Source organism: Formica exsecta, unplaced genomic scaffold (assembly GCF_003651465.1).
Source record: "Formica exsecta isolate Colony F162 unplaced genomic scaffold, ASM365146v1 scaffold451, whole genome shotgun sequence".
NCBI lineage: Eukaryota > Metazoa > Arthropoda > Insecta > Hymenoptera > Formicidae > Formica > Formica exsecta.
Genome location: NW_021851748.1, coordinates 510,556 through 522,923, shown reverse-complemented (window position 1 = coordinate 522,923; position 12,368 = coordinate 510,556). Strand labels below are relative to the sequence as shown.

The window sequence follows — 12,368 nt, the reverse complement described above, 5'->3', positions numbered from 1 at the left end:
ATATATATATATATCGTATCTAACAATAAAACATAAAAGAATTTATATAATTATTTAGCATCGGCGTTTGAGCTACAGTCGACACGCAGTAAACGATCGCGATTTGTCAACACAAGTCAATTACAAAATGCACATGAATATCCGACGGATGATGGGAGAACACAAGCATCGCCACAAACGCAGCAAAAAGTTGCTCAAAGTAAGAATCAATTAGTATTTCAATCGTTTCTCATATCTTTAATTTCCACATTTTTTCTTTCTCATTTACTAATTTCGATTGTATAGGACGGCAAACAAAATCATGTTAGTTTCCCAGAATTTCAACAAAACGGCTCGACAAAATTATTTACGCAAGGTACGTGTAAAATGTCGCGGATAATTAATCTTGCTTGGAGATTTCGTTATTTTTTCATGAATTCTCATGCAATAGATTACATCAATGGCGTGCTGTACGAGTTAGAAAACGGAGAAACCTCAAAGCCTTCCAGCAAAGAGGATTTGGATTCGGCGATCACATTCACTGCACGAACATCCGGTAAGAGAACTTTTGTACGAATTATTGAATTAGTCGAAAAGTTAAATCAGAGAGTATGTCGACACGAATACAGCGATAAACGATCGAGACATCAAGAATAAACGATCTTTTTTTTGATAGCCAAAATTATATCTCTCGCGATACTCACATACACACATATATATATATATTATAATATGTGTGTACTTAATTGCTTTTTCAAGAAAAAAAAATAGCTGCATAACTAATAAATTTTAAAATCTCTAAACGGAAGATTCGCCCAATGTAAACGCAGACAATCAACACGCTACCACAGCTACTACGTCGATGGATACAATAAATATGGACGAAGGAGATTTGAGAATAGGACGCGACGGTACGTTCTCGCAAAGAGAAAGAAAAGAGGCCAAGCGTTGATTTTGTGTTGCTCCACGAATCGTTCTCTTTCTTTTTGCGTATATTTTTATATATTGACCATCATCAAACGTTGACTTTGCATTGTCGCGAATTGTTTTCCTTTTTTTGCATATTTCTTACATTGCTGGCTATTATTTTTCGAATGCCTGTTTGTCTTTCATTTAGAGAGATTGAAACCGGCATAATTTTGATGGATTGGGATCTTTTTGTATCTACAGTAACGAAAAGATTGCATTCTTGCCGAAATCATAACGGTTTCAAACTCCGTTTCGGTACTCCCTTTGAAATTATCTGGCATCTGCGATATTTGATTTAGGCGCGGAAGGTTATAGGGTAACCACCCCCACGGCCACGGAAACCATGTTACCGTGGAAACGTGAGGACGATTATGAGTCAGGTCATCCGATCAAGCAGAACGAATTTCCAGCTTGGTGCTCCAATAAGGAATACCTCGCCTACAGCTCGCCCTCCGCCACTTTCTTAGGTAAAAAATGAGGACAGATCGATTAATTACTAAATATTAATTTGCTATATCTTTTTTATAAAAATGCAATGACTATTATAAAAACCTTCCGATATAATATCATAATTGTGTCATATATTTTCTTTCAAAGAAAGAGGAAATTTCATGAAAATTCTTTTTTCCAAAATAAAAAAAGAGGATCACTTAAAAAATGTTTGACACTTAAGAGAGCTTACTGTCATCTGTTTATTACCAGCGATGTCCATTATGTCTTTCCCTTTTTTTAGGTGGGATCGAACAGCCGAAAGTCCAATCCGTGATTGGCCTATTTCGACGTGAGAGCGTGTGCACACCCGACAGTATCGATTGCCAGGAGACTGTCGACGAAGCTGACGAGACGGACGAGTACACTCCCGCGAAAATGGATTCCCCCGTTAAAACCAAGGGTACGTGACGCAAAGCGGAAGGAGGGTACGTGTGTTGTTTTTTCTTTTTTCTTTTTCATTTCCCTTTTTTCTCACATGTATCTCGAGCGAAACGAATTAAGTATACTCTATCCTATATCCGTTCCAACCGCGTAGAAGAAGTGCTCTTGACCGAAATATATTGTCGGCGCATACGTCTTAATGTTCCAAGAATTGCGTATTTAAAAAATAATCATAAATTAGAATCATAGTTTTAAATAAGAAATAAATAAACTTGAGCGCCCGAAAAAATGCGCGAAGACACAAAACGTTGAGAACCTCTGGACGTATGCTATTTTTTAATGCGTTCTGACGGGCGTCACTCATATTGCGTTGTATATATGTATGTACATCCGGGGCTATTTTTACGAGCAATTGCAAAATGAGTATCGACACGAAAGCCGCCCACAACTTGATAACTGCTAACTATTTTACTACAGATTGTTTTTAAGATGTATTGCATGCATGAATGTCTAATGATAAATTGAATTGTAGAAATCTGATCTCTCCGTTGCAAATTTTATTGCGTGATAGATATTAATGTTGTTATGTAACGAAAATAGTCAATAGTCTTCTTTACTTGTTTTTCTGTATATAAACCCAGTTTTTTAGATCTAGTTTTTTATATAAATATTGGTGTCCGCTACGATATATCTGCGATAGCCGTGGCGAGGACATATTGATATCTTCTAATGATTAAGTTTAGCATCTACTTAGTGTCTAGCCTGAGATATTCAGTTCCTATGATATATCCATTTTATTATCCCAGTATTTATTTTTAAATCGATCATAGCGGAAACGAAACATTAGCCTACATTATGCTAATATTAAATATCTAAGTTAAAGTTTGGAAACAATAAAAATGTTAATATTTTTATTATTTCCAAATATAAAAATGTTAACATTTTTATTGGAGCTATTATGTGTTAAAATTTCTTTAACACATGAGCACTTGGCCAAGACGCTGCTCGTGAAAGCTGCGGCTTTCTCGAACACAAATGAAACTTACCAGCTCTTTCTTCAGGCAAGCCGAAAGTCCCCGCGAGACGGAGGGTGTCGATGATGGAGCTTGGCTTCACCGAACGGACGCACTCGCTGGACAAGGCGGCAGCGGACGACGGTTCTCATTCCTTGCCAGAATGCTGGAGCGCTCAGAGGATGCGTCTTAACTCTTTCGCCTGCTCGTCCCAGATGCCGAGCCTGTCGACCGCCCTGATCACCTCCTCCACGTCGGAATCGTCCGAGGACGTGGACGACGAGGAGGAAGATGAGAGGGCTTGACCCTTGGGGGCCGTCGCCGAGGAGCGACTGTCCGTCTACGCGGACGTCGAGCGTCGACGGCGTCGACCCTTTCGACGACCGCCGCGACATTCGTTGCTCACCGCGCTTCTGCGACGCCCAAGTGCCCCCGTTTGAGAGGACCTGCCCTTGACAAGCCGCCTTTTGCAGGAGGAAACTTATAGCGAACCTCGGCCCGAATCTCGTTGATGCGTCCTGCTCTGTAATTATGTAAAATCGCGAGAAGCGAGGAAGAAATTTCAGAAAAGACGACGTGCAACGGGAGATGACGAAAAATGCGTCGATGTTTTCGATTTGGATTTTGTACGAGAAATATATTTATAAGGAAACGCGAAAGTTCGCGCTGATTAGAAAAAGTTTACGCGCGGTGAAAGAGAAAAGAGAAGAAAGATATTTTTCTAAAAGTTAAGTAATAAATTTCTCCGCTTTTATAACACAATAAATAATCTCATTAAAGCGGGATCTTTTGCTTGCGTTAGATATTCTGATCGTTACGCGAATTCGAAGGTAACAGAATGATAGATATACGAAGATAGGAAAGTTTCAATAACCGTTATTTATCCTGCAAAAAAAAAAATCATTCGCGAAAACAAAGGTGCTTGTCGAGAGCAAGGGCTTATTTCTAAATCCGTCTGTAAGGACTATCTTGGAATCGTGGCCTTAAGGACTGTGGAAGTACTTGAACGCCGATGATCTGCACGCGCTATCGTCGTCGTTGTAGTCATCGGCGCAAAATTCTTTTGTCGGTGCTATCGGTAAATATCTTGTAGAGGAATCATTGCGCGGCGCCAATGACTTGTCCCCAAGATTTACCACGAGTTCCTTCTCTCGGAGGTTGATCTGATGATGAGCTCACACCGCGATCGCATTGTCCGATCATCGCTGCTGTGTGCTTCGCGACTTAAGCTGTGGCCAGACTATCAACTTGCACCTGGTGCAATTTATCATTTGATTAAGTGAAATTACGCATTCATTTCACTTGTGGACCAAGTTGCTAGTCTGATCGCAGCTTCTAGCATTAGGTGTGTTGCGTCGTTAGCAGTCCCGTTATCACGGTTTTTGACGCATGTACGCACGCATGCATGACACGCAGTGGTACGTCGCGGTATAGATGATTACCCATAGCGGCGCATCTCCAGTCGAATTTAGGAAATTTCTTTTTAAGCGAACAATTACGCGATATTCAGTCAACTACCATAGAACCAGCGCGAGTGAGATGCATAGCAGGTGTGCCGTTCTCCCTTCGAGTATGGCCTTAAAAAAAAAATTTCCTGTAAAAAAATGGATACTCGTGTAATACGGTGCATGTGATGCGTATAATACACTGTCACAACACATTGTTAATATCGACACCACGGCACCATTTGGTCAATATTTAGCGAAAAAAACAGCAGCATGTACATACAAATTTTCTTAGAAAAAGGTATGCTAGAAAATTGTCGGCATCCTCATCGTCATTTTCTCAATAACATCCTCATCCTTACTATTTTTGTTAACGTTTAGTATTATTTCGTCGCTTCAAAAAGAGAAAGAAAAAAAAAAGAGACACAGAATGCGACCATTAGAATATTCGGTATTCTAGTTATTATTGTTACACTTGTTACTCTATCTCGCTAGTGATGATACTAGTGCTACTAATAATCAATAATGCGATTATATAGCCATCGCTCGGCGCAGGCAGGAAGCGGAAACGCGTCGAGTTCTGCTACATTTCGAAAGTCGAGGGGAACATCGACAGAAATGTTTGATAACTGGAGATAATTGATTTTGATTATAAAAATATTGTCGAAAATATTACATAATGAAGTTATATTAAACGAGATCATCTCGTTTGTGGTGGAACCTTGTCATCAAGCGTCCCGAAAAATTTTACACGCATCAAATGAAATCGCGATCTTTCTCAATTGTTTTTCGAATCACTTATAACGATGAACGGCAATCTTATTAACGTCATAATTAGCTTAGCCTTTTAATAAAACTGGACCCTTTTTAATCTTTGACTATCACTCCATGATCCTTGGAGACATTTTTATACGCTTATACTTTTTTCTAGACAATATCGCAGAGCACTTAATTGAGCATACATGATCTCTGATATTGAACCACTTTCGCACAAGGATGACAGGGTAATATAAGTTTGCTTTATCAAAAAAAAACAAATAAAAAAATGGAAAATCTTCTCCGACGATGATTTTGCACGGATATATTGGGAGTTCCCCTCGCATGGAATATTCCTCGCGGCCTTTAGTTACTTAGACCGAATAAAAAAACGTCAGGCTAGTTTTTAGACGCTAGTCTCAACGCTGTTGATTTGTTAAAAAAAGGAAAATAAATGTTTATTTCTTAAAAGACCGTTACACATGGAAATTTTTATTTTGCACATATCGCTTACCTGTATTATCTTCTTAAAGTAGACTGCCCTCTCTCTCTCGCCAACAATGACACTTGAGTGCTGGACAAACTTTTTTTAAATCCTTATAAATTCTCTCCTTTTTTCCTTCTTTGCTGATATTCTCCTTCCTGAAAAGAAATAAAAATTATGAAATATAAAAAAATTGCAAATCCTTTTTTAATTAATAATTCTTCAAACATTTTTAAGCAAAAATATTTCTAATTGTAAATAAACCTCTCTCGAATGCAGTTCCACGACCATCTAAAGACAGCATCGAAGCCGTCGTTACTCACTTAACAATTACGAGCCAGGCAATAAAGTAATTATCGTTAGCTAATGAAATTGGTATCTTTGATCTTCTAAAGATCGTTCCAGATGAAACGAAATAGAAAAGCCCTGACGGCCGTACGATATTGATCGAGTGAGTGATTTTTGCGCGATAAAGTTTCACCAATTATACGGAACAAACATGCCCGGGGGTGTCGTATTTTTGGTCTGCATTCCCACCCTGAGCTACGAGCACGAACTTGTGTTCGGTGTGCCGCTGAAACGTTCCAAGAAAATGGAAAAGATCAAAAATAAAATCGCAGCATCGCCGAAGGTGGATCTGCGTCTGAAAGAAGTGAAAACGCGCGCGCAATTGCTTTCAATCGACGACGATCACGGCCACGTTGATGATGAGGACGACGACGACGATGACGAGGACGTCGGCATCGGTTCCAGAAAACGTATTCGCGGATACCCCGCGCGATCGAAAACGCCAGTTTTCGTGTCGATGGAAACGGTAGAATATAGAAAACATCATTATCAATTATTATAGAATTATACAGAAATTGTGTTGTCATATTTTTCAATCAGACATATATATGTATACTTATAGCTATAAATTCCATATTTCTTTTTGACTTGAATTTCGATTATACTCGAATTCATCTTTAAAAAATAAAAATCAGATATTGTTCTTAATTCGATCACAAATTAATAATTATAATTATCAAATTATTTGTTTTACTACGTGCTGTATTCCATCGCAGGTGCTGGAAGAACTCCTTAAAAAGCTGAAAGTAGAACACGTTGTATGGTGCAAGGATAAAGAGGATATGTATTATGAGGTATAGAAAAAATTGTAAATATTTCTTTTCATTTGATCATTTCTAAATGTTTGTGAATCCAAACGAAACTTTCCGGTGGAAGGTGATATTTCCGGTTCCCGCTGGCGAACCCTGTGAAAATTGCATACATTGCCTCACCGAAATGGGTATCGGCGTTAAAATGAACTCGATAGTAAGGTGATTTTATGCTGAGCTGAAGAAATCGCACATACGAATGATTAAGTTCAGTATCATGATGATATTGGTTGATATTTTTAGTGTAATCCCGACGCAATGTACATATAGTGGTATGAGCGCTGCAGGATTGTCGGCTGTCAAGGACGACGTTGCTCGCAGGTTTCTCTAATTGATTCTGTTAATGAAATTAACATGAAAGTAGAGTTACATTATTTGTAACATATTATCCGACATATATACGTATATATTTTATTCCGTTTACAGACGGAAGGAATCGGAAGATCGTAAGAATGCTTGGGACGCTTTCGTAGAGTCTATCAGATCGAAATTGACAGTGAAACAGGTTGTCGATGGCGTTCGCAGCGGTGGTGATCTTACCTTCGATTATGTGCTACTAGTATTAACCGCGGAGTAAGAAGACACAAAAAATATTACTATTGATTTTTTATATATTTATTTATTTTTAGATAAAGAATTAATTAGAAATACGAGACAGTTTCCGGTAAATTTATCCGCATCTAACATTCGAAAATTTTATTATTACGCAATGCTGTTATATAATTATCAAATGATTATGAAGATATAGATTACCGTATTACTTCGATAAATAAATTCTGGTAATAATCGCGCGTAACTCTAACTTGTAAGAATTGCAATCTTACAGCTGTCTTGCTGCACTCGGTCTTGTTGAGAATAACGCGCCTAATGTCGTTGCTGCCATGCTAGTTTCTCCTCTCATGGTAAAATTCTTTAATACAACATTACTAATTATTCGTTTTCACATTTCTCTGATTATGTCGTCTCGTTAATCAAAGGGACCTGTAATGTCCCTGACTTTTGGGACTATCATAGCCGACAGAAACCTGCAGATGGTCGGCCTAAAGAGCTTAATGCTCGGTATTTTTCTATCAATACTCTTCGGCTTCATATTCGGTCTTATCCTCGGTACAACCGAAATGCCTTGGGGCTATAATGATTGGCCAACCGAAGAGATGAAGGGTAGGTACGTATCGTTAAAAACGATCAGATACATTGTTATTGATCATGCAATAACTTAGCTACATATATGAAGCTTTCAATTATAATCGGATCGTTATCATAAAATTTATCTAAATAATATTTCTTCCTATAGAGGTAATTATAGATCGCTCTGGATGGGTGTTCTTTGGGCTCTTCCATCTGGCACAGGCGTCGCAGTCGCTCTACTGCAAGGTAGCAATGGACCATTAATTGGTGTCGCCATATCGGCTTCATTACTGCCACCAGTTGTTAACTGCGTAAGAGATCGCATATCGTAGAAAAAATTTAAGTCTATACAATGGGTCGATACAATGGGTCTGTTTTTTATAGTTGAACTGGCTGCACTAGTTAAGAGCTTATCTTTCTTCTTCCAATGTGGAGAGAGAAAAATAAATTCTGAATTAGTGCAATCAGTTCAGCTATAAAAAACAGACCCAATAATTCCAATTACAAAGATATCTCGTTTCTCTTTTTTTTTACTAGAATAGTTATTTTACTAGGATGATTTTTTTAGTAGGATGATTATCAACGAGTAACAATCAATATTGATCGGAAAGACACATATTTATTTCTTGTAGGGTTTATTTTGGGCTCTGGGATGCATATGGCTCATATATCGGCCTATAAAAATGCCCCACATCAAAGGCGAATCTTATACGGATTTTAATAGTTCGTACACATACATCTACAGCGATTACTTGCCCGTAGAATTCTTTTGCAACGGCATTATCAGCGCATGTCTGACATTTATCAATGTAATGTGCATCTTTATTACGGCGATAATAGTCTTGAAGGTAACTAAGTTAGCACGCGATATAATGACTGATAATAGCCGAGAACACAATCAGAAATTGCCGCTATAGTTTGCCACGCTTTCGTTACGTCACCGCGATAAAATGTATATACATAGTATTAATTGCAAGCGTATTAATTATATATACTGTATTAAATGCAAAATTTCATCGGCAAAATATGTATAAGCTACATACTATATTGATACAGCGCGCGACAGTCTATCGATTTTTTTTTTTTTTTAATACATTACGCGTACTTTATGCACTTTCTTATCATATACGTGCCAGTTATTTTTAACGACATAATCATTCGTTCACAACCGCAGATTAAAGAAGTGGCCGCACCATACACATCTACACCGGAATTGCGTCGGTTTTGGGAGCACGACATCCGTTTGGTTCGCGATAAGAATATCTCTAGAAATAACAGTTCTTTGGATTCAAGGTAAAGAAAAAATAATCCCGAATGTAAATATCAAAGTTATGACATTATTCAATTCACACTCTGTTCATTTGAATTAGTTTCTACGATGGATTGAGCAAAACCAAACAACGAGCGCTAGAACGCACGTTGAACGAAGCGGTTAGAGAAGCGATGAACGATGAAACTTTCCGAAAGGTGCAAAGGCTCAGTTATGGGCAACACGGACCGGAGGAGGTACTGCAACATTCTTAATTCATTCATTAGGATTTTTAAATAACGCAAACTTACTTTTTAATGTTTAAATTATTATCAAAAATATATAAACTTTCATGATAAAAAAAAAAAATATTGCAGATTGGATCACGATTTGGTCTTGGTCGTGGAACCGCAAATAGAGGCAACGTAAAGAAAAGCGATAGTGTCGAGGAGATAGTAGGCAAAGATCTGCACAAAGATTTAACGAATTCTGGCAATACGAGTGAAGATTTGGCCGCATTGGACCGTTTGATAACATACCTTCTGAGCCCAAATAATCCCCCTAATAGCAATTTAGATTCGTGGAGACGTTCTCATCGAGCTAGTTCACGAGGATATAGACAATTACGTGGCACTGCCGCCGATATCGAAACTGGTGGTATTGGTACAACACCTCTTTGAGTATAAGTAGATATCTAAATAAAAACCTCAACATTGCACAAATAACAATATAACAAGTTTTTAAATTTGAAAGTAATATATGCTAAAATAAAACCTGCGACAAGGATGGAATACATACAAATGTTTATGTAACGCACTTTTTATTAAAGATATAATAGATTATTTTGATATTTGTATCACAATTTACACAACATACTGAATATATGTAAGTACTTTAAATAGAGATCTATAAGCTGCCTTAATCATCAGATGGTTCGGTGCCAAAGTATCTATCGCCAAAATTTCCAATGCCAGGCAATACATAGAACTTTTCGTTTATCTCGGGATCCAACGCGGAAGTAACGATCTTTACTCGCGGAAAAGCATACGCGATAGAATGCACGCCAGATTCCGCCATCAGCAACGATGCCAACAACACGTTTTCCTCAGCAACATCATGATCTAATAGCACTCTGATCGCCATGATAGCGGCAGCACCAGTTGCAACAGTAGCATCCATCAATATTACTCTATAGTCTTTGATATCCTTTGGTAATCGAAGATAATACAACTATGCGCAAGAGATAAAATAAATTAAGTTTTGTAATTAATTATGTAAAAAAAAAAGTTTGCACAAATACTTACTTCGGGTTCGCCAGTCTGTTGATTAGTTTGAATAAGAATCTTTCCTATGCGTATGTCCTTACACACGTCTCGAACAGCCTGTTCCATGGTTTCGCCGGCACGCAATATCGACACGCCACATATCTTGTCTGTTGCACTCCGCTTGCCGCCATACAACACTCCTTGTGGCGTCTCGACAGTTACGTCCTTCACATAAAAACGATACGCTGTGAGATATCCAACTTCTCTTTAAGTATAGATAGATAGAAATTTGAACAGCAAATTGAACATTTATTAGCAATATGAGAGTATATTAATTAAACTTATCAAAGCTTACTTAGGCAGCAAAAAAAACAATAAAATCACGCGTACATATTCACCTCAAAAGGCAACAGAGACAATGCATATTCGATGACCAGGCGGATCAATCGCTTGGAATAAAAAATAAATTCATCTCTATATGTCTCCTTGTTGCGTATAAATGTATGAAGACCCTTTATCTGCGGCGTATCCGGAAGTAAATACAATGATGAAGGCAACGGTTGACCAATGTACGAGTGCGCTAGTTTCTCCCTCAATTTAAAACCTCTCTAAAAGTGATACAAACAAATCGGTAGCATAGATAACAATCCTATAAACAATATTCTTATAAAACAAAGTTAAATGAAAACTGGCAAATTGGTTTTACCAATTGAAGTTGAGTGTGAACATGTTGTACAATAAGTTCTATCGCCACTTCATTATCTCCACCACGTGGCACAATGATATCCGCATGAACCATAAGAGGCGCTATATAATAATAAAAAGCCGGCTGCACATGTTTACTATACTGTTTCAATACACCCTCCAGATCTCTGCCTCTTTGCGAAATATCCCTCCGTAAACGTCTGGCCAGTCTAACGTCCGCATCGGTATCGACAAAAACTTTCATGTCGCACATCTTGTGAAATGTTTATTTACTTTGTTATTTTTTATCTTTTGTATTATGCACTATTTAAGTTATTTTTTTATTAGCTTACTTTCAATACGTCGACATTGTAGAAAGTGAGTATTCCTTCGAAGATAATGACATTAGCCCCATACATGGTTTTCTATCAGAGAAAATAAGAAAACAACTGTACAAATTGTGTTGATTGTGTGCACAGAGAATAAAAAAAATAGCAACAAATATGTCAACTTACTGTTCTACTTTCCCTGCGATGAGTTACAAAATTATAAATAGGAACTTCTATCATGCGTCCTTCCTTCAATCGCTGCACCGTGGTCTTCAGAAGCTCGAAATCAAACGCATCAGGATGATCAAAATTGTACTCATTGTGCGCGGCCATCTCGTGTTGCTTCTCGTTTAACACCTGTATTCGATAATGTCTATTGCATTATCGAATTATTTCCATCATACTAATGATAAACATGCTAAATTGTGTGTGCAAAAAGATATTTTTACTAAAATCTATTGATAAAAATGTTTAACGCACTTTATAAAAGGAGTCCATACTAAGGAGAGTCACCCATGGCACGTCTAGAGATTCTATAATTTTAGTTGCAACTGTTGTTTTCCCAGAAGCGCTGCCTCCACAAATACCTATCGCACACAAATATTTTTTAATATTACAAAGATTAATTTTTATTTTACATAAAATAATAAATAATTTATATATCATACACATTCAAAGATAATTAGAAATTAATAATTTTAAATAAATTAACAATAAATATGACTATACTAACCAATTACAAAAGGTTCTACTTGTTGACCAGCTGAATTGTACCAAGGAGGTCTACCAGCTGTATAAATGGTTCGTGTTTTGCTCCTGAGGATGGATTCTGCAGATGTCTTCTTACTTGATTGTGACATGCTGGTAGTGCGTTGTCTACGTGATCGTGGCGATTTTTGTGAACCTATTACAATTATATAATAAATTTGTTCTTGCTCTTTTACACTTTTGATTATAATTTTTATATACTAATCAATACTTCTTTCTCTAAAATATTAATGTAGTTTTATATATATATATATAATTTTATTTTTATT

The 12,368-nt window shown here is 37.3% G+C and overlaps 3 protein-coding genes across 6 annotated transcripts in view; 2 read left to right on the top strand and 1 right to left on the bottom strand.

Annotated features, from left to right (window-relative positions):
* Nucleotides 1–5,513, top strand: part of LOC115240783 (probable Na(+)/H(+) antiporter nhx-9) — a 19,950-nt gene extending 14,437 nt beyond the window's left edge. The window contains exons 11-17 of one of the 3 annotated variants that reach the window (XM_029816137.1): nt 59–199; nt 286–355; nt 431–535; nt 789–890; nt 1,248–1,415; nt 1,682–1,840; nt 2,883–5,513. In XM_029816137.1, the coding sequence (XP_029671997.1) occupies nt 59–199; nt 286–355; nt 431–535; nt 789–890; nt 1,248–1,415; nt 1,682–1,840; nt 2,883–3,139 (1,002 nt within the window). In that variant the 3' untranslated portion in view covers nt 3,140–5,513. Of the gene's footprint in view, nt 1–58; nt 200–285; nt 356–430; nt 536–788; nt 891–1,247; nt 1,416–1,681; nt 1,866–2,882 lie in introns of all 3 variants that reach the window. The other 2 variants (XM_029816139.1, XM_029816138.1) reach the window with 2 other exon arrangements.
* A 436-nt stretch (nt 5,514–5,949) lies between these two features.
* On the top strand, nt 5,950–9,899 carry LOC115240827. The gene is made up of 12 exons (XM_029816212.1): nt 5,950–6,333; nt 6,584–6,661; nt 6,744–6,838; nt 6,920–6,997; nt 7,103–7,249; nt 7,503–7,578; nt 7,654–7,841; nt 7,971–8,115; nt 8,437–8,652; nt 8,979–9,097; nt 9,175–9,310; nt 9,431–9,899. Exons 1-12 carry the CDS (start codon nt 6,019–6,021, stop codon nt 9,731–9,733), a joined length of 1,896 nt encoding a protein of 631 aa, XP_029672072.1. The 5' UTR covers nt 5,950–6,018; the 3' UTR covers nt 9,734–9,899.
* LOC115240822 (uridine-cytidine kinase-like 1) overlaps nt 9,861–12,368 on the bottom strand; it is a 4,465-nt gene continuing 1,957 nt past the window's right edge. The window contains exons 3-10 of one of the 2 annotated variants that reach the window (XM_029816204.1): nt 12,065–12,235; nt 11,812–11,918; nt 11,518–11,688; nt 11,356–11,427; nt 11,025–11,276; nt 10,709–10,926; nt 10,358–10,583; nt 9,861–10,283 (exon numbers count right to left, since the gene is read on the bottom strand). In XM_029816204.1, the coding sequence (XP_029672064.1) occupies nt 9,972–10,283; nt 10,358–10,583; nt 10,709–10,926; nt 11,025–11,276; nt 11,356–11,427; nt 11,518–11,688; nt 11,812–11,918; nt 12,065–12,235 (1,529 nt within the window). In that variant the 3' untranslated portion in view covers nt 9,861–9,971. The remainder of the gene's footprint in view (nt 10,284–10,357; nt 10,584–10,708; nt 10,927–11,024; nt 11,277–11,355; nt 11,428–11,517; nt 11,689–11,811; nt 11,919–12,064; nt 12,236–12,368) is intronic. The other variant, XM_029816205.1, reaches the window with a different exon arrangement.

Coding starts and splice junctions, on each gene's coding strand:
- LOC115240827 (XM_029816212.1), top strand. CDS start 6,019: ATGCCCGGGGGTGTCGTATTTTTGGTCTGCATTCCCACCCTGAGCTAC. Junction 6,334..6,583: donor TTTTCGTGTCGATGGAAACG/GTAGAATATAGA, acceptor ATTCCATCGCAG/GTGCTGGAAGAACTCCTTAA. Junction 6,839..6,919: donor AAAATGAACTCGATAGTAAG/GTGATTTTATGC, acceptor TGATATTTTTAG/TGTAATCCCGACGCAATGTA.